The sequence below is a fragment of the Carassius gibelio genome, chromosome A1 (genome assembly GCF_023724105.1).
Source record: "Carassius gibelio isolate Cgi1373 ecotype wild population from Czech Republic chromosome A1, carGib1.2-hapl.c, whole genome shotgun sequence".
Classification (NCBI taxonomy): domain Eukaryota; kingdom Metazoa; phylum Chordata; class Actinopteri; order Cypriniformes; family Cyprinidae; genus Carassius; species Carassius gibelio.
In genome coordinates, this window is record NC_068371.1 from 37220102 (window position 1) to 37240606 (window position 20505).

General features: G+C 39.1%; 2 protein-coding genes across 6 annotated transcripts in view; one reads left to right on the forward strand and one right to left on the reverse strand.

The window, feature by feature from the left end:
- LOC128020119 (ubiquitin carboxyl-terminal hydrolase 34) overlaps positions 1-11733 on the forward strand; it is a 41534-nt gene extending 29801 nt beyond the window's left edge. For both annotated transcript variants that reach the window (XM_052606738.1, XM_052606748.1), the window contains 25 exons: positions 60-107; positions 246-311; positions 503-583; positions 799-884; positions 1032-1200; positions 1795-1869; positions 1954-2105; positions 2193-2346; positions 3011-3055; positions 3137-3241; positions 3344-3491; positions 4294-4598; positions 4678-5007; positions 5350-5507; positions 5584-5662; positions 5744-5870; positions 6621-6728; positions 6816-6920; positions 7010-7134; positions 7215-7338; positions 7423-7502; positions 8373-8513; positions 8827-8973; positions 9060-9216; positions 9941-11733. In XM_052606738.1, coding sequence (XP_052462698.1) covers positions 60-107; positions 246-311; positions 503-583; positions 799-884; positions 1032-1200; positions 1795-1869; positions 1954-2105; positions 2193-2346; positions 3011-3055; positions 3137-3241; positions 3344-3491; positions 4294-4598; positions 4678-5007; positions 5350-5507; positions 5584-5662; positions 5744-5870; positions 6621-6728; positions 6816-6920; positions 7010-7134; positions 7215-7338; positions 7423-7502; positions 8373-8513; positions 8827-8973; positions 9060-9216; positions 9941-10599 — 3774 coding nt within the window. In that variant the 3' untranslated portion in view covers positions 10600-11733. The remainder of the gene's footprint in view (positions 1-59; positions 108-245; positions 312-502; positions 584-798; positions 885-1031; positions 1201-1794; positions 1870-1953; positions 2106-2192; positions 2347-3010; positions 3056-3136; positions 3242-3343; positions 3492-4293; positions 4599-4677; positions 5008-5349; positions 5508-5583; positions 5663-5743; positions 5871-6620; positions 6729-6815; positions 6921-7009; positions 7135-7214; positions 7339-7422; positions 7503-8372; positions 8514-8826; positions 8974-9059; positions 9217-9940) is intronic.
- A 276-nt stretch (positions 11734-12009) lies between these two features.
- The window catches only part of LOC128020128 (protocadherin Fat 1-like), a 37608-nt gene continuing 29112 nt past the window's right edge, over positions 12010-20505 (reverse strand). For all 4 annotated transcript variants that reach the window (XM_052606760.1, XM_052606768.1, XM_052606779.1 and 1 more), the window contains exons 11-30: positions 20292-20465; positions 20068-20196; positions 19786-19941; positions 19464-19644; positions 19216-19346; positions 17763-18713; positions 16700-16825; positions 16350-16601; positions 16167-16265; positions 15755-15927; positions 15471-15619; positions 14842-15149; positions 14409-14519; positions 14115-14306; positions 13896-13990; positions 13377-13541; positions 13066-13260; positions 12868-12966; positions 12713-12734; positions 12010-12619 (exon numbers count right to left, since the gene is read on the reverse strand). In XM_052606760.1, the coding sequence (XP_052462720.1) occupies positions 12533-12619; positions 12713-12734; positions 12868-12966; positions 13066-13260; positions 13377-13541; positions 13896-13990; positions 14115-14306; positions 14409-14519; positions 14842-15149; positions 15471-15619; positions 15755-15927; positions 16167-16265; positions 16350-16601; positions 16700-16825; positions 17763-18713; positions 19216-19346; positions 19464-19644; positions 19786-19941; positions 20068-20196; positions 20292-20465 (3795 nt within the window). In that variant the 3' untranslated portion in view covers positions 12010-12532. The remainder of the gene's footprint in view (positions 12620-12712; positions 12735-12867; positions 12967-13065; positions 13261-13376; positions 13542-13895; positions 13991-14114; positions 14307-14408; positions 14520-14841; positions 15150-15470; positions 15620-15754; positions 15928-16166; positions 16266-16349; positions 16602-16699; positions 16826-17762; positions 18714-19215; positions 19347-19463; positions 19645-19785; positions 19942-20067; positions 20197-20291; positions 20466-20505) is intronic.

A 20505-nucleotide genomic window follows, 5' to 3' on the forward strand; every position in this document is an offset into this window, starting at 1 on the left:
TCAGTTATTGTCCGAGGGGAAATAGCGATTTGAGTCATGCTCCTCTCTTTCTCTCACAGCTCAGCACATCGTTTGTTCTGGAGACGTTCATCCACTCCAAGGAAAAGGTGAGATGGACTTTACTTCTTTTGGGTAGTAACTTAAGGACAGGCCTGATGCCACTTTCTGATGTGTTTAATAGCTGTCGTTTTTTTCTTTCCTCCTATTTTTGTAAATAAATTTAAAGTTTTTACTTTCTCTCTCAGCCCACGATGCTGCAGTGGATCGAACTCTTGACCAAACAGTTTAACAATAGCCAAGCTGCCTGCGAGGTAACACACACACACACACACACACACACACCTAGCTCATTGTTTCATAGCATCTTCTGCTCTGGAAAATCACTTGTGAGCAAAATGAATGGAGTGAGTCGATGAGATCAGCCTTGTTATTGGGTAGTGCTGTGTGTGTGTGTGTCATTAATGTGTCCTCTCTCTGTGTGTGTGTGTGTGTGTGTATGCAGTGGTTTTTGGATCAGATGGCAGATGATAACTGGTGGCCAATGCAGATTCTCATCAAGTGTCCCAATCAGATTGTACGTCAGGTGAGTGTTACATAAACAACTTTATTTAAATGTCATTTTTAAATAAAGATGATAATGACAATCTTTCTTATTTTTTTTTTTCATAATTGTTAACCGAGAAACCCACACCCTTCCCCTAAAAGAAAAAAAATAGTGTTAAAACAGAAAGAAAAGATTCTTTTGTTTGGGCAAGTTTGGTTAAATTAACATGTGGCACTCATGATGTGACGTTTCAGATGTTTCAGAGGTTGTGTATTCACGTGATCCAGCGCCTCAGACCGGTCCACGCTCACCTGTACCTGCAGCCGGGCATGGAGGACGGGTGTGTGATGCGTCAATCTCTGTCTTCCTCTGGAGCTGAATAGCATCCTTTCCTCGTGTATTCAAAGCCATATGCTGTCATACTGTCAGGAAACTGGGGAATAGTTTTATAAGCGTTCTCATTTGTGTTGTTCTGCTCTGTGTGCAGCTCTGATGATATGGACGGGCCGGTGGAGGACATCGGCAGCCGCTCGTGTGTGACACGGTTCGTCAAAACACTGCTGTCGATCATGGAGCACGGAGTGAAGCCGCACAGCAAACATCTGACCGAATACTTTGCCTTCCTCTATGAGTTTGCCAAAATGGGAGAAGAGGAGGTAACATCTACTTACTTGCCTTTTTTATTTATTTATTTTTACCTAGTTATTTTTGTACTTTTTTTTTTTTTTACTTTGTATTTATTTATCTGTTTAATTTCTGTATTTATTTACTTATTTGTTTAACTTTTATTTATTTATTTTTACCTAATTGTTTGTTTTACTTTTTTCATTTTGTATTTATTTATCTATTTAATTTATGTATTTATTTACTTATTTGTTTTACTTTATTTTATTATTTTTACCTACTTGTTGTTTTACTGTTTTCACTTTGTATTTATCTTTGTATAAATATAATTTTTCTATATTTGTGTTTATTTACTTATTTCTTTTACTTATTTATTTATATTTATCTATTTATTTTATGTATTTACTTAATTTGTTTTATTTTGCTCATGTATTTATTTTATTTACCTTCTTTTTTTTACTTATTTACTTTTATTTGTTTCATTTTATGTATTTACTTTAGTAAATTGTAATTATTTAATGAATTTATTCACTTTGCTTATTTATTTACTTTATGCATTTATTTATTTACAAAAAAAATTTGACATTTTTTTAAGTATATTGATAATTTTCTTTTTGTCTTCACAGAGTCAGTTCCTCTTGTCTTTGCAAGCCATTTCTATAATGGTGCATTTCTACATAGGCACTAAAGGACCTGAAAATGTGAGTGGTGTCTCATCAGCCTTGATCTTCTTTGATTCAGGCTTTCCCTGATCTCAGATCATAACGTCCATCTCTCTGTCTCAGCCTCAGGTGGAGGTGTTATCAGAGGAGGAGGAGGGAGAGGAGGATGAAGAGGAGGACATCCTGTCACTGGCGGAGGAGAAGTACCGTCCGGCCGCTCTGGAGAAGATGATCGCTCTCATAGCTCTGCTGGTGGAGCAGTCCAGATCTGAGAGGTACACACTGAAGCATACGGTTAAATATCAACAATCATGCCATTGGCTTTGTTTTGGTATGATCTGATTGTCTCCGTCTGTGTGCAGGCACTTGACTCTGTCTCAGAGTGACATGGCCGCGCTGACCGGAGGAAAAGGTTTCCCCTTCCTGTTCCAGCACATCAGAGACAGCATCAACATCAGACAGACCTGTAACCTCATATTCAGCCTCTGCAGATACAACAACCGTCTGGCTGAACACGTACGCTGTGCAGACACACCACAGACCTCCAGTGTTTTTATACTAAACTTCAGATCTAGTTTGCACATTTGGAACAAAAAACATTTAGCATATGAATTATTATTATTATTATTATTTTATTTGACCAGATTCACATTCAAACATTGTTTTTGAAAGAAGTCTCTTCTGCTCAACAAGGCTGCATTTATCAGATATAAAAGAATGCACTAAAAACTGTAATATTGTGAAATATTATTTCAGTTAAAGAAAATGTTTTCTATTTGAATATGTTTTAAAATGTAATTTATTCCTGTGATTTAAAGTTGTATTTTCAGCATCATTCCTCCAGTCTTCAGTGTCACATGATCTTCAGAAATCACTTAAAATATGATGATTGGCTGCTCAAAAAAACGTTTCTGATCATCATGTGCTGCTTTAAATTTTAAGGATTTTTGATTAATAGAAAGCCTTTATTTGAAATAGATATAGACTTTTGTAACATTATAAATGTCTTGACTATCACTTTCAGTCAAGTTAATGCATCCTTGCTGAATTTCTTAAAAGAAAAACTACTTTTTAACAGTAGTGAATCATAGTTCTTGCAGCAGTCTTTGTCCTAGAAATAATTCTCTAATATCAAGCTATAACATAACGTCTGATGGTTTGTGTTCTTGTGTTGGTATAGATCGTGTCAATGCTCTTCACCTCCATCGCTAAACTGACTCCAGAGGTAAGAACAACACTACTTCTGTTACTGATTCATTATTTGATTGTTCCACACACTAACTAACATTTTGTGCATGTCTAACAGGCGGCAAATCCGTTCTTCAAGCTGCTGACGATGCTGATGGAGTTTGCTGCAGGTCCTCCAGGAATGCCCTCGTTTGCATCCTACATCCTGCAGAGGATCTGGGAGGTAAATCGGCCCTCGGACTGTCCCATCTCTCTTACACTTCCTCTCTTTGTGCCCGTGATGTTTGGAGAGCTTCATTCGTGGATGTTCTTCTCTGTCTGTCAGGTGATCGAGTATAACCCGTCTCAGTGTTTGGACTGGTTGGCCGTCCAGACGCCGCGTAATAAGCTGGCTCACAGCTGGGTCCTGCAGAACATGGAGAACTGGGTGGAGAGGTTTCTGCTGGCGCACAACTACCCACGAGTCCGAACATGTAAGAGATCTACACATGCATTAAATTCATCAAAAATATGAACTGTTTTCAACACGTATAATAATCAGAAATGTTTCTTGAGCAGCATATCAGCATTTAAGAATGATTTCTGAAGGATTGTGACACTGATGCTGAAAATTCAGCTTTGATCACAGAAATAAATTACATTTGACAATACATTTAAATAGGGAACAGCTTTTTTAAATTGTAGCAAGATTTCACAAAATTACTGTTTTTACAATTTTTTATTATTTATAATTATTTACTATTTTTATAAATGCAGCCTTGGTGAGCGAAAGAGAATTCTTTCAAAACATAAACAAATCTTACCCCAAACTAGTGTTATTTTACAATTATTGATATTATAGTCTTTGTTTATATATTAAGTTAGATTTAAAAAATATATATTTTTATTATTTTAGTTTTAAACTGTAATTTTATTTATTTTAATTTATTAGTTTTAGTTAATGTAGTATTTTAAATAAAACTAAATGAAAATGAGGACTGTTGCTTTGGAAACTTTGGAAGTTTTTTTTGTATTTTATATAACTAAAATTGTTTTCTATTTATGGTTTTACTTTATAATAATAACGCTGCCCTAAACTTTTGAACTGTAGTGTATTTATGACTGCACACATGATAATAGCATCAAGAACTACCCACATGCTTAAAAATATAATTGTCATTAGATAATATTTATGTGTCCAAACAAACATCTACAACATGAATAGCTAATCTTATTCATATTTGCCTGATTGTGCATTATTTTGTGACGTATGTAATAAATCTCTCTCTCTCTCAGCGGCGGCGTATCTGCTGGTGTCTCTCATCCCGAGCAACTCGTTTCGTCAGATGTTCCGCTCCACGCGCTCCCTTCACATCCCCACACGGGACCTCCCGCTGAGTCCCGACACCACCGTGGTTCTCCACCAGGTCTACAACCTGCTGCTGGGTCTGCTGGGCCGGGCCAAGCTCTACGTGGACGTGCCGGTGCACGGGACCACCAAACTGGTGCAGTACTTCAGCTTCATGACCTACTGCCTCATCTCCAAAACAGAGAAGCTCATGTTCTCCAGCTACTTCATGGACCTCTGGAACCTCTTCCAGGTACTTCACGTGCAGATTAAAACATTTCTAGGTGCTCATATGATGCGTATTCATGCGTCTCTCTCTCTCGATCTCACAGCCCAAGTTATCAGAGCCAGCCATCGCCACGAATCACAACAAGCAGGCGCTTCTGTCCTTCTGGTATAACGTCTGCATGGACTGCAGTGAGAACGTGCGCCTCATCGTCCAAAACCCCGTCGTCACTAAAAACATCGCCTTCAACTACATCCTGGCCGATCACGACGATCAGGAGGTGGTGCTGTTCAACCGCGGGATGCTGCCGGCGTACTACGCCATCCTGCGCATGTGCTGCGAGCAGTCGCCCGCCTTCACCCGCCAGCTGGCGTCCCACCAGAACATACAGTGGGCCTTCAAAAACCTCACGCCCCACGCCAGCCAGTACCCAGGGGTGAGCACAGCATCCACTCTCCTTCACTTCACAAGTTATTTCAAGAAATATGTCCAAACAGCTATTTTTCTTTCATTTATGTGATAGTTTATCAGTAACTTACTTACCAAGGCTGCATTTATTTCATCGAAAATACAATGAAAATATTAATATTGTGAAATCTTATTAAAATTAACTTCAGAAAACATTTTTTTGTTAGTATTTTGTTGAGGTTCAATCCATGTTTTCATAAAATGTGCCACCTGTTTCTGTCTGAAGGAATGTGATGTCTGAATGTAAGTTTCAGCTGTCCAGTTTAACTCAATTCAAGCTAATAACAGCATGTTTTTTCTTTCTGTGCAGGCGGTGGAGGAGTTGTTCAACCTGATGCAGTTGTTTGTGGCTCAGAGGTCTGATATGAGAGAGGAAGAGCTGGAGGACGTGAAGCAGTTCAAGAAGACCACCATCAGCTGTTACCTGCGCTGTCTGGACGGACGCTCCTGCTGGACCACTCTCATCAGGTACACACACTCCTTAAAATCTGTATTTTAAAGGATGGAGCCATTGTCATTGATGCCAAACTCTGTGTCCTCTCAGTGCCTTCCGAATTCTGCTGGAGAACGACGAGGACAGACTGCTGGTGGTGTTCAACAGAGGACTCATCCTCATGACTGAGGTGTCCCGACTCTCCCTCTTTTCACGCATCTTCACATTTTAAAGGACTGTTGTGTAGAATTAAATATCTCTGTGTCTGCAGTCCTTCAACACCCTGCACATGATGTACCACGAGGCTACTGCGTGTCATGTGACCGGAGATCTAGTGGAGCTGCTGTCCATCTTCCTGTCTGTTTTAAAGGCAACGCGACCCTACTTACAGCGCAAAGGTACTACGTTACCCACAATACACCACAGATATTTCAACGAGTTTAACTTCCAATACAAAACAACTTATTTATTCATAATACACATTCACATGCAGTGCAAGTACTAATTACCCATAATGCACCTTATGCCATGCCACTAAAACACCTAAGTGTAAAGTGCAAAACTACTGTTATCATAATTTGCATTGTCATACAATTCAAAAGTACTCCATTACCCATAATGCACCTTAATGCGCATTAAAAAACTACTCATTACCCATTATGAACCTTAACGTGCAGTACAAAACTACACATTATTACCCATAATGCACTGTAACGTGCGGTACAAAAACTACTCAGTACCCATGATGCACCGCAACGTGCAGTACAAAAACTACTCCTTACCCATATTGCACCTATAAAATTAATACTAAAGTACCAACAATGCATCTCATGCAATATGTGCAACACAACAGTATCAAGAAATTCAGCATCCAATGCGGAAGTACTTCATTACCCATAATGCTCCATTACAAGACATGCAAAACTACACGTTGACACTAATACAGCTTAATCTGCAGTATTAAATTATTCATTACCCATATTACACCTTAATGTTCATTACAAAAGTCCTTATTACTCATAACACACCTAAAGAATAAAATATCAATTAGCTTATTAGCCATAATGCATCTTATGCAATGCAAAAAGTACATATAATGCACTTGTACATGCACTGTAATCTCAATCACTGCTCGTGTGTGTCTGTAGATGTGAAGCAGGCGTTGATCCAGTGGCAGGAGAGGATTGATTTCGCTCATAAGCTGCTGACGCTGCTGAACTCTTACAGTCCACCGGAGCTGCGTAACGCCTGTCTGGGTGAGTCTCCACATCCACAAACCAGATTTCAGATAAACCGAAGCAGCAGATGAACGTGATCTGAATGTTCATGTTCGTCATTCTCAGATGTTCTGAAGGAGCTGGTGCTCTTGAGTCCTCATGACTTCCTGCACACGCTCGTGCCCTTCCTGCAGCACAACCACTGCACCTACCACCACAGCAACATCCCCAGTGAGTCCCGCCGAAACCTTCACACACACACCGCACTGATCATCATCACCATCATCATGATGTCTAACACTGTCTGTGTGTGTTTGCAGTGTCGTTTGGCCCGTACCTGCCCTGTAGAGAGAATATCAAGCTGATGGGCGGAAAGAACAACATTCGTCCTCCCAGACCGGAGCTCAACATGTGCCTGCTGCCCTCGATGGTGGAGACCAGTAAGGTGTGTACGAGACCAGCGCATGAGTCCTGTCACACGCTGAGCTTTAGTTAATCATCGAGTGTGTTTTGTGTTTCCTCTAGGGTAAGGATGAGGTGTATGACAGGATGTTGTTGGACTACTTCCTGTCCTATCATCAGTTCATCCACCTGCTATGTCGAGTCGCCATCAACTGTGAGAAGTTCACAGAGACTCTGGTGAAACTCAGTAAGGATGCTTCACTCTCGAAAGCTTGAGTGTGTGTGTGTGTGTGTGTGTGTGTGCTGATGGTGTTTATTCCACTGTGTGCAGGTGTGTTGATAGCATATGAAGGACTTCCTCTACACCTTGCTCTCTTCCCAAAACTATGGACAGAACTCTCTCAGTCTCAGGTAAAATCTCCTCAACACGTGCTGAAGAACTAAGTCCCTGGAGGTCGTGTGTTACAGTGATTTTACCACAGGTTATGATGAGATGAGGAGTGCCTAAAATTGTGGCAAAATCATGCATAGCTTTAAAGTAATAAAAAAAATTAATAAATTCTGTTTCAAAACTGTGGTAAAATTGCTGTCATGCCTAGCTTTGATTTATTTATTTTAGTAATAATAATTATTATACCTATTTATAATGATAATAATATTTTATTTTAATTTAAAATAATTATTATTATTAATAATCAATTTAATATAAAACTGTGGTAAAATTACTATCATGCATGGCTTTGAATTATTATATTTTAGTAAAAATAATTATTATATCTCTTTATAATGATGATGATAATATTTGTTTAAATAAATAAATAAATAAAATGAATTTCTTAATGTTACATATTACCATAATCACATTTAAAGCACTAATTACACAAAACAATATTTTTAGTACATCGTAATAATACTAATCATTTTTATTTATATATAGAATTTATTATAATTGTTCTTTTACTACTCTAATATTTCATATCTATTTATGGTAATATATTGTTGTTTCATTTACTTTTAAATATATTTTATTTACAAAAATCTATATTTTTTGTACATAACAATAACATCTTTTTCAAAGTGCTCAGACACTTTAAATTAGACCCCGCAATAATTACACATTAAGTAATTATTTTTAAAACACATTACAGTGTAATTTTCAATTACACATTTATTTATGTCAGTTGGATTCCTTTTATGAGCGACACTATATTTTAGAAGCAAAATTATGAAAATAAAGCTATTCCATCCAATCTGAAGTGTGTGTGTTCTGGTCTCTGTCAGTGTGCGATGGCTCAGTCGTGTGTGAAGCTGTTGTGTGAGGATCCAGCGTTTGGAGAATACATGAAATGCATCCTGATGGACGAGAGAAACTTCCTCAACAACAACATCGCCTACTCCTTCCTCACCTGCTTCTTACATAAAGTAAATACATGCACATCTTCTTCTCTCGCAGATTTGATGTAATCATGGCTTATCTTCACAGTTTAATGCTATCCTGGAGTTATTACACAACTCACTTGAATACTCGATTCTGATCGGTCAATTCTGTAACCAAAAAATATAATTAACTGTTGTCCCAGAAATGGTGCTAGCTTCATGTTGCTAACAGTTAATTACAAACCTTGTTCAATTCAAGTTACCCCCAATTTATGTTAATTTTGAAAAGTTTCTTTGCTCTCTGACATTGAGCTTCTTCTGCTGCTGTTTAAAAGTTGATTTTTGTGTGTGTGTTTAGGTGCAGGTGCAGGTGTTATCAGGCCAGAGCTGCTTGAATCTCGTCAACGTGTTGGTGACCAACCTACTGAACGAGTACCACAGCCTGCAGCCTGAGCTGACCAATCAGAGAGCAGAGATGAGCAAGACCAGCAGCCTCCTGAACGCAGTCAGTACAGCTCCACCTCACATTACCCAGCGCTCCGGGGCTCTTTATTCACCCCTCTCTCTCTCTCTCTCTCTCTGTCTCTGAAGGATCTGCGTGCGCTGCTGCTGGTGCTGTCGGTTTACGCCCCTCAGCAGCTGGATCCTGCTTTAGGTCCGGCTCTACAGGAACTGCTGTCCAAATGCAGACAGTGTCTGCAGCACCGCACCACATTAGAGATGGAGGCCAAGGAACGCAAAGCCAAAGGTGTCAATGCACACACAAACACGCTTGTTTCACTGCCATGCAAAAATAAAAACAATTAGTAGTAGTATTTTATTTATTTATTCATTATTTTAAATAATTATTGATTTATTAAAATGGTAGCAACGGCCAGGGGTACAAAAAGGAGAATGTTTTTTTTAAACATTTATAAATAATAATAAATTACATTTTAACATTTTAATACAGAAAAGTTTTTTTTTTTTTTTTACTAATAACAATAATACTTTATTTTAAAGCAAAATAAATATAAATTTTTTTTTTTAAATAAATGTTGTATATGTATTTATTTATAAAATTGATAGCAACTTCTAAGGCTAAAAAAAGGAAATATGCATGTCTTATACACCACAGCTTTTAATTATTTAAAATATTACTTTATTATTTGTTTATTTAAATAAGTATAAAATATTAGCTACAGCTAGGGGGTAAAAACATCTTGTAAATATGTAATCAATTATCAATTACAATTAAAATATATATAATGTATGATAGTAATATTAGTAATACCAGAGCACTTTTCAAGGAATTCAAAATGCTTAAACACTTTGAAACACAACATTAATTACACAAAGCAATCCTAAATTCTATAATTTTTAAACGATAAATGTAAGCATTTTTAAGTGGGCGTTATGCATAATGTGTACTTCTTGTTGATGACATCACGGGGTTCCTGTTGCTTCATTTGATATCTGTGTCTGTTTGGCAGTGGACGAGGAAGGAGTCACTCCAGTGAAGCGCCGGCGGGTGAGCAGCAGTGCTGAAGATCGACCGGCAGATAGCGTCTGTCCTCCGTCTGCTTCCTCCTCATTGGCTCCCTGCTCGGAGCAGAAGGCGGAGCCAGGAGAGGCGTTAACGCCCACCAGCACTTCAGACACTGAAACCCGAGACTCCTCCCTCATCGACCCAGGAGTGGAAAACGACCCTCCCTCTCCTGACAGCGCCTCCCTCGAGGAGAAGAAAATGGATGTTTCGTCTTCATCATCTTCATCTTCTTCTTCATCATCCTCCTCCCTTCCTGAAGCGTTTGGCCGATCGGATGAACCTCCACCGCAGATAGTTGGAAGAGAGGAGGAGGAAGAGGAAGATGGGCGGAAGGAAGCGCAGGAGGCGGAGCAAGAGCGAGAGGAAGTGCCCTCCACTTCCTCCTCCTCCTCCTCTTCTGCTGACTCGGTGCTTTTACTCTCCAGCCTTCCTGATACTGCCGAGGGGCGGAGCTGCTCGCTTCAGGAGGCGGAGTCAGGCGGGTGTGGCCACGCCCCTGCACAGGATGTCCTGGAGATGCTTTCGCGCACAGTCGAGGCCACGATCGCTGTTGTTGCCAAACTTTCGAACGGGAAAGGAGGGGCACGCCCCTCAGCTTTGTGACGTTACTATCGTGTCCCTCCTTTTTCGTATTTCACATTTTCACGTTCGCCATGCTGTTCAGTTGTGTCTTTTTAAGAGTAATTGAAGTGCAACTTTTTTTTTTTTTTGCCCTTTGGCCTCGCTCTTTATCTGTTTTGGGTTGCAACACAAAAAGTTCTGTTTTCCGGTTCCAGAAAACTGAGCTCTGCATTAATTGTACAGAACGAAAAAACCAACTGGAGCGTATTTGTCAAAGGGTAGTTTTTTTTTGTTTTTTTTTTTAAACTGTGACTTTGTTGGTTTCTTTGTTTTGAAGTGGTTTGTTTTCGAGGCTGCAGTGAAACAGGGAAAAGGTTTACAATGTTTTAGTCCCATCAGTGCATAATTTAATTAGTTTTTATTCACGTGTATTATTATTGTTATTACGATTGTCTTCTGTGCCAGTTTTGTACTTACAGATGTGAGGCTGAGAAGGCCTTGCTGGTTTTGTTTTTGTTTTTTCCTCTGTGGTGGATATCAAAAACTATGTTTACTTTGTATATTGAAAAGAAAGAATGAACCACAAGAACCTTGATTCTGTAAAGAATCTTCTAGATGTTGCCTGGCTTTGTAAATTAGATGGTTAAAATATATATATATATATAAATATAATATATATATATATATTTCTGTAAGATGTATGTATACAGTATATATCCATTCAAGCGCTATATACTGTATATATAAATCTACTGTGTATATACCTACGTTGTGTATATAGAAACTCACGGTGCTCTTTTCAGGCTCAGAACATTTGTGCCCGGAATATTGCACATTTGATGGAACAGTTGGAACTCTATTTTATTTACCGAAATACATTCCATAATCTATCGGATGTCATTTTTGCGTTCTCTGTATTTGATTTCTCTCTCAGCCTTTGTTTTGATTTATTTTAATATAGGATATAACTTAATAAAATTTTAATGATTTAATTATGAATCAAGTCCAAAAAGCAGGTTGTGAGGTGATTTTTTTTTTTCTTCTTTCTGCTGAGTGTAACTAGTGGCTGATGGCTGTGTTTGGAATCGAACACTAGTGTACAGCATACTATAGTGTTCACTGCATACTTTCTACTTTTTTTTTCTGTAAATGCAACAATAAACATTTCAAATGCTAGCATATTGCATTGTTTACCAGAAGCAAATTTAAATACATTTTTGTTTTCATTTCAGAAATCATTACTGGTTTTTATATTTTATAATGAAAGTTTTAGCGTAAATGCCTCAACATTTGGCATTCAAGTCAGATTAAAAAAAAAAACAGTACAGTGCTAGTATGCTTTTCTGAGCACAGCCCAAAGCACAAACTGGTTGGAAGTTTGCTGGATTAAAATGCAAAAGTCTCAGTTGTGGATCGACCTGTGATAAATATATACACACACACACACTTCGGTTAAGATTTTTTTATTTTTTATTTTAATCATTCTAAAAAGGTATTTACATCAAAGATACAAATTAAAAGTGTTTTAATACCAGTTAAGCGAGTTAAAGTGCAAAAGCCTTCTGTTATTTGTGAGCAGGCTTCGGGAGGTCCCTTTGTAAAAGACCACATTAAAAATTAGTTGACAAAATGTAAGGCAGTTGAACAAAGATATTACTTAAAAGAAAAGAAAAACATATACAAAGAAGATTTTTTTCTCTTTTCCAAAGATTGGTGAGTTTAAGCATCTTAACTGAAATGAAACCTGGAAGTGACTGATATTGCACACTCTACAAGTATAACATGTTGAGTAAAATTGGAAATTTTTCATTATTAACTGAAAGAAGTATATTTATAGTCAACATTTCGCTCTGTCTTGTCCCAATGCATTATGGGATTATCTTGTATCTTTTGGAATTGCCTTAAAATGCAGATGTTAACAGTGTGTCAGAATTCATTTTAAAACTCATGAAGTCTCATGATCCATCAGGATGTCTCAAAATGCAGAGATGCTGTTTCCAGTTTTCAAATCCGTATTATTTTCGGAATATCTTTCAGACTCGCGCGTGTTACTGAACTCAACCTGAAAAACAAAATTTGTAATGTGCATCTGTAAATGCAAGTTTTTCAGTTCCACAATACTGGCTAAATTCTAATTCTCAATTGAGTGCTATACCTCTTTGGCTTCTTCTTTTTTACTATCAACAGAAGAAACATGTTTAGTCAAACATCTCAGAACAAAACTGATGCATATTTTGTATTTGAGCTCAGATTTTTAAAATGTGTGAGCGTATCTCGGCATCTGCTCTTTGAGAATATAATGATATTTACCTGGAAAACTGAAAACTACTGTCAATACTTGATCTGATATTGGTTCTTCCAATATTGAAGCTCTCTTTGTCAGAATCCACGTACTTCATTTTCTTATTCCTGAGGCAGCAAAAAGTAATGTGTTATATAAATATTTTTACCTTTGGAAAAAAGTTAGTAGTCAACATGCAGTTTAATCCGTAACCAACAATAACTTACCTAACGAGAAAGACAGTTGTCACAATGATAAGTCCCACAATGCTTACAGCCAGCAGAACACCGAGTGCGATGACTGCTACTTGACTGGAATCCTCCGAATTGTTTCCAGAACCATCCTCAACTTTGAACTCCAAATCAGAACCAAACACTTTCTCCAGTTCTGCTTTTAAAGTGTTTTGATTACTCTGCAGTTTCCTGTGGGGGTCGACACAATTCAGATCCCTCAAACTCGCATCTAAATTACATAGACTTTTGCTTTTGTGGAAACCAAGTAGGCTTAAAAAATATTGAATGAATGTATTGTAACTTACTCTTTGACTTCCGTGGCTTCAACGACAGCACCACTGGAGTCCATGGCAATGAAGCTGATGTAAGTCTTGGCTGTAGATTCTCGGAGAATGGTGCGCATCTCAATCCCATCTTGAGCTCTCACAGTGAGGACTTTCACAGTCAAACCTAAAGCTTTCTTCATGGAACTGAGAAAAAACACCATGAAAACATTCAGTATGATTTGTAAACTGCAAGAAGTTTACTGAAAAGAACCAACTCCAAAACCCCAACCCCTCTCCCCGTGTGGGATTCACGCTTATGCATACAGATTATTATATTATTGTATCTTTTTGAAGCTTGATAGGCCCATGGTCACTGTAAAAAAAACGCATTCCTTTTGTCTTTCATTGCAAAGTCTGGAGCATCAGGTTTGGAATAACGTGATGGGGAATAAATGGTGTCAAAATGGGAGATCAATTTGGACAAACATACTTTTTTTTCCCCCCTTACTCTCGGTCTAAAAACATGCAAAGTAGGTTAAGAAATGGTGATTCTCCTACTCTTCAATCTCTGGTATCTTCTTCTCCACTGTGAACACAGGCTGGTTTAGAGAGAGCACCACGATGTTGTCACTTTCACTTTCTTTCACCGTGAACTGTTGGTGGAAGACACGAGAGCTTGTTTTCATCCTTACGGTTTTCACAGTTTTCAGTCACAATGCCTTTGGTTATTGCAAAAAGCATTCTATTTTTTTTCTCCCCCTCTTTATTTCTTCTTACCTCAAGTTTTGTAGTCGTGAACAGTTCATGTTTATCAGTGGCTTTAACATGTAAAGTGAACAGACCGTTGCCAACACTAGATGCATCCAGTACATAGATCTGACCAGTGTTTGCCTCCACTTCCACCAGAGATGTGGGCTCTAGTAGTGAATACACCAAATCTGAGCTCTCGCCAACATCAGGGTCTGATGCCTGAGGGACACAATTTCAACCACTTAGTTAACCCCCTCCCAGAAAAAACAATTACAATCAGTGTGTGTACATTCATTGCATTTATAACTGAGATTCACTCACCTGGACCTTCACTACAGGGAATTTGTATGGAGTGATACTGAAAATTTCTGCCTTGTACATTTCAGCGTCAAACACAGGAGCCTCATTTACATTCTCAACCTGAACACTGACCTGATGATTAAAAGAGAGTAAGTCAAGTGCTGCTATATATAATTTGGCTTTAATGTGTTGGAACATCAAGACTTAGGCCCAAAACACATTCTACACAACTTTACCAGTTGCACAAACTTGTCATTGCATTCTTGCATTTGTCAGAAAGAAATTCATATTGCTACAAAAGTTCTTTGTGCATTCTCGGTGTTGCATCAAGAGGTGCTGTATCCTTGAGTTGTCTTCTAGGACAACTACTCAACATGAATTTGAGCTATCTACCAGTGGTGTTTGCATAGTTGTGTTGTTTGTTTCTGGCCTTAGTTTGTAGTAAGAATAGTACCGTTGTCTCTGCAGTGTTTGGAGGAGTTCTGGAGTCTATGGCCTCAATGGTGAGGATGTTCCACTCCTCTTCCTCCTTGTCCAGTGGTCTGAGAGCTTTTATGGTTCCTTCCTCATCCACAGAGAAGACATCCTCGTGTGTCTTCATGTTATAGCTGACTGTAACCACTGGACTCCCTGTTAAGGCCTTGACTTTGCCTACTATTGTGGCCTCAGGTTCGTTCTCCTTAATTTTGAAGTTGTAGGAGGAGTTCTCAAAAGCCACACTCTCAGAGATGGAGGAAATTTGGAAGTAGATCATGACTTCGGCTACAGAGAGAAGAAAGATGTTAGTTTTGACGTTCATTGGATCATGTTTATACATGACATGCAAGAAAAAAATAACTAAATTGTGCGCACGATTTTGTTCCCTCAATGTACTAAAACGTGCACACGATTATTATTGCGTTCCCTCGATTTGATTCCTGAATTATTTATAAATTGTGCACGCAATTTCCTAATTAGTTCGCTCAATTTGCTAAATCCTGTGTACGATTTAGATAAATTGAGCAAACGAATTAGGAAATCGCGTGCACAATTTATAAATAATTCAGGAATAATTCAAAGGAATTATGCAAACCAGACCCAAACCTTCATCAGACTTTGCTGGCGCTCCGTGATCTGTCGCTGTAGCAGTAAGGGTTAGTAGTGTGTCTTCTATGACCTCACTTAGGTCAGAGGTCAAAGTGATGTCTCCTGTTTCAGCATCCAGTGCAACCATGGAAGACGCTTCAGAGAAACTACAGAAAGACAACATTCATGCATCTGCCTTAAGATAAGTGACATGTACTGTAGGTAAGTGTGTTTATATATTATTAATCATGAAGAGTTTGACACTTGAAGCTTAGCTCTTAGTATGAAAGTCTTGACCTTACCTGTAGCTAATGATTGCGTTTGATCCGGCATCTTTATCTGTGGCAGAGAGCGTCAGCAGCACTTCTCCAACCTTGGCATCTTTAACCACAACGCTTTTGCTGTAGGTGTCAGAGCTGAAGACTGGAGCGTTGTCATTGACGTCTGTGATACTGACCCTCACTGTGGTGATGTTCTAGAAAAAAATAAACATAAGCAACCCTTTTCTAGTACAGACCAAAAGCCCATATTTGCAATGTCTATCTAACTTATGTATTGTAATTAGTATCAGGTATGCAGAGATTTGAATATTGACACAAAGTTGCATCCACGGTGCTTAGTTAATAGCATCTTAATCTGGTTGATCATCTGCACAACATTAAAACCACTACCTGGAGTTTGATCATGTTAATTCTACAAAGAAAAGGAAATTACAGTTCCCTGTGGGCTCCCATGATCCACAGCGACAACGACCAAATCATAAACATCTTGTGTCTCTCGATCCAGCTCCTCAATTGCTAGTAGAGTCCCATCCTAAAGGGGAAAAGCAAATAAATATAATATTAACAAGAAGCATCGAACATTTGACAATGCTCTGTCATAGGTTTAGTTCCTCACATCTTTGAAGCTGAAGATATTGCTGTAAGAAGAAAGAGTCATGGTGACACGTCCATTATCTCCAATGTCGGAGTCTGTGGCTGAGATTAAGCACACGTCTCCAGGTGCTGAGGGAGTGTACACACCTTCCTGAATCTCTATGGGCTCTGGGAGAGGAAGGAATTGTGGGTTGTTGTCGTTGACGTCCAGAACAGTGATGGTGACCTGAGCTGTGGAGCTAAAACCATCAACAGGCTGGTCTACAGCTACTACCTAAAGAGGACAATGCAAGTATCCCACTTTGAATGAGTATTTATCCTGAACATTTTGATTATAGTTGGGTTCAAGAGATGAATGTGATGGTTTTGTACCTCAATATTGTATTTGTCTGTACTTTCTCTATCCAAGGTGGCATCGCTCCTGAGTGATATTAATCCTTGACTGTTGATGGTGAATGTATCACTGTCCATGATAAACTGACCTTTAGAGAACCCACCCTGATCGGAAAGAAAACAAGAATAGGTAAGTGCATCAAAACAAACTTGGTATGTTGGCTTGACAAAGCTATAAATTTACAAGGTGAATTTGAAAGTTGTTTAGGTCTTTAAATACATGTGCAGTACGTAGAGAGACTGGAATGTTACATATGCCTTTTATTCTTCCATGACTAAGCAGTTCCTAAACTTTTCTGAGTAATTGGTGGGGAATTCTGTCAAATTGTCACTAGGGTGGTTAAGATGTTCAGGGGCACTGCTATGGTTCCTTGGCCTCTTGAACAGCATATTGACTCATGCCACCTTTCCCTATCTGATCAGGGCTACTGGAATCATCCTAACCATCCCCCAGTTAGGGGAAGTCGTGGCCTAGAGGTTTGAGAGTTTAACTCCTTACCCTAGAGGTGTGGGTGCGAGTCTCGGGCTGGCAATAACATGACTTAGGTGCCCTTGAGCAAGGCATCGAACCCCCAGCTGCTCCCCGGGCGCCGCAGCATAAATGGCTGCCCACTGCTCTGGGTGTGTGTGTGTGTGTGTGTTCACTGCTGTGTGTTTGCACTTTGGATGGGTTAATGCGGAGCACGAATTCTGAGTATGGGTCACCTTACTTGGCTGAATGTCACGTCACTTTTAGTTATGGTACCCCTGAAGGTTATTGAGTTTTAAGTTGATGCTAGCGTGTTTGGGTGGTAGCTGATTGTTGCTAAGAAAGTGCAAAGTGGTTTCAATGCAGCTGCACAAAAAATGAGTTTGAGCACCTCTTCAACTGCTTAACATGGTGTATACTAGAAGAGTGCTGCTATACGGTTGCTTGTGTTTTGAGTTGATAACTAGATCCTTGCTAAGGTCTTCTGGGGGGTTGCTAGTGTTATTGGTTAATAGGGGGTTTCACGGTTGTTACTAGACTTTAAGGAAGAGGTCTAGCGTCTACTTTTCTTACCTCATCCTCATCTGAAACTTCCAGAGATTCCAGAGCAGTTCCACCTGCAGAGTTTTCGTAGACGGACATGTCATACTGGTCCTTACTGAACACAGGAGCTTTATCGTTTACGTCCTCAACCCACACAGTTACCAAAGTACTTCCATTGAGAACGGGGTTTCCTCCATCTCTTCCCTCCACCTCTAGACTGTACTGCTTAGCTTCGCCATAATCCAGCTTTCCAGCTAGGCTTATAGAGCCAGACTTTTCATCAATGGTAAAGACGAGTGGTGTTGAAGAAGGCTCCTGTTTGACAATGTGAAAAGTCACAACAGCATTTTCACCATCATCCTTGTCTGTCGCCATGATGTCAATGACGCTTGATCCTACTTCAGCATGCTCGGACACTTTGGTCTCATAGTGTTGTTTGGAAAAAATGGGAGCATTGTCGTTGATGTCAGTCACGGAGATGTCCAGAGTGGTGGTTGTGGAACGTGACGGGCGACCCTGATCTTGGGCAGTGATTACTAAGCGGTACTCATCTTGGGTCTCCCTGTCAAGGGGAGCTGCTAGGGTTATCACTCCTGATTCTTGGTCAATACTAAATCTCCCAACACCTCCCATGAGAGTGTATCGCACTTCACTATTAAACTCTGAATCGGCATCGGTGGCTGTCACGGAGGTTACATCATCTCCCACCTTGTGATCCTCTGGTATTGGGACAGTTGCAGGGTGAATTTCGAACTCTGGACTGTTGTCATTGATGTCCAGCACCTCAACCAGGACTGATGCCTCATCCCGGTTAGTACCATCCGATATCGACACCTGCACAGTGTAGCTGCTCTTCTCCTCAAAGTCTAGTTTGACTTTGGTCGAGAGAACACCTGTGTCCTGGTTTATAGAGAACTTGTCGGTTTCACTCTCAACGGTTAAAATGACAGGAACCATAGGATCAAGGGACAGGAAGTCAACCTGTAAATGAAAGAGTTCACAATGGTCCATGATTAGACCATTTGCCAGATTTTTATTTTTAATGTATGTGAGAACTCAAAATTGATTAACGTAGGAATGCATGCTATTTTCCAAATCTTCTGATTTTCAGTACATTATGACTCTTTCAGTCTGTTCTTCACACAAAGCTGTCGAATAACTTTAAGACTAGGAATTGAGGTATGTTACTGTCCTAGTAGACTCTGGTATAAGCTTTGACATATGCAAAATTTCAATGGACCAAGAAATCCAACGTTACAGCCAAATTCATGTTTTTCCTTTTTTAGCGCCATCAACTTGCCACATACTGCCATTTTTTGTATGTGTCCTCATATTAAGTCCATAAATTAATATACCAAGTTTGGTTTAAATATTTCTTTGATTTGATGATTGTAATTACGGTCATCAAAGACTTTTAAATCAGTCACAGTACAGTGTCTCCTGAAAGAAGATCTTATAAGGACACTGTTTGTGCTGTAAGGACCTTCACGATGTCTGCGTCTGCCTGATCCTCCTCTACTTGTCCCTGGTAGGTGTCCCGAAGGAACTGAGGATGAGAATCTCCAGGTGCCTTGACATTCACCATCGCAGAAGTTGATCTGCTAATGGTACCCCCTAATGGTATGAAAAAAGTGTAGTGGTTTTAAAGCCAAAAGTAATGTATTCACACACACACATAATATATATGCCTCCGTCAAATGTCTTCCAAAATACGTAGATATGAAAACTTACCATCTTTTGCGGTCACATAGAGTGCAAATTCAAAGATTTTGTTGTCCACCAGGGTGATTTCTTTAACTAGTGTAATCACTCCATCATTCTCATTGATTTCAAAATGACCTTTCTCATTTCCAAACTCAATGGAGTAGCTGATTTCCCCATTTGGACCTTCATCCCGATCTGTTGCTTCAACCTTACATGAAAATGTATGTATGTTTAGTTAGTTTATGGTATAGTAGTCATCTTATGACATTACGGTTCCTCTAAAAATGTACTAAAATGTTGACTTGACTGGAAAACATTTAAATGACTCAACAAAGCAATGATTCATCACCTTGACGACCTGCATTCCTACAGTCTGATTGCTGAAAACTTTGCCCTCATAATTGGAAGTTGTAAATCGTGGACTGTTGTCATTCTCATCCAGGAGGACAATGGTCACTTCTGCTGTTGCTTTGTTGGTGGAAGGAGGCTTCTCTTGTGCTTCAACCTTAAAAAAAAAATATATGGCATGCTTTCTATACAGTGGAACTTGAAACCAATGTGATCACATTATAATTCTACAATGCACAAAAATCATAGTGATATCTAATGATGAAATGAGCCGTATTGTTACTTGAAAACTGAAGCTTTCTGTGGTCTCTCTGTCTAGGTCTGCAGAACTTTTCACCAGAATAGTCCCATCAGGGTTGATGGAAAAAGGGACGGAGTCTGGAATAATCTGCAGTGTCCCACTGAATCCTCCCTAGGGGGAAAGAGGTCACTTAGTAAGTTTGTGTATCAATAATTATTATTTTTTGTTTTCAATCAGACTGAGTTTTTTTTTTTGAGGAACAGTACCAGGTCTAGGTCAGTGACTATTGTCTGAATCACAAACTGGCCCTGTGGTGAATTTTCTGGAATAGGCACTGTGTATTGATCCTGGTCAAATTTCGGTGAATTGTCATTCTCGTCCTCAATGGTGACGCTCACCACAGCATTCGCTGTTTTACTGGCATCATCCTGCTGAGTTGCCTATTTTGGGATATAATGATTAGAAAACACAAGCAATCAA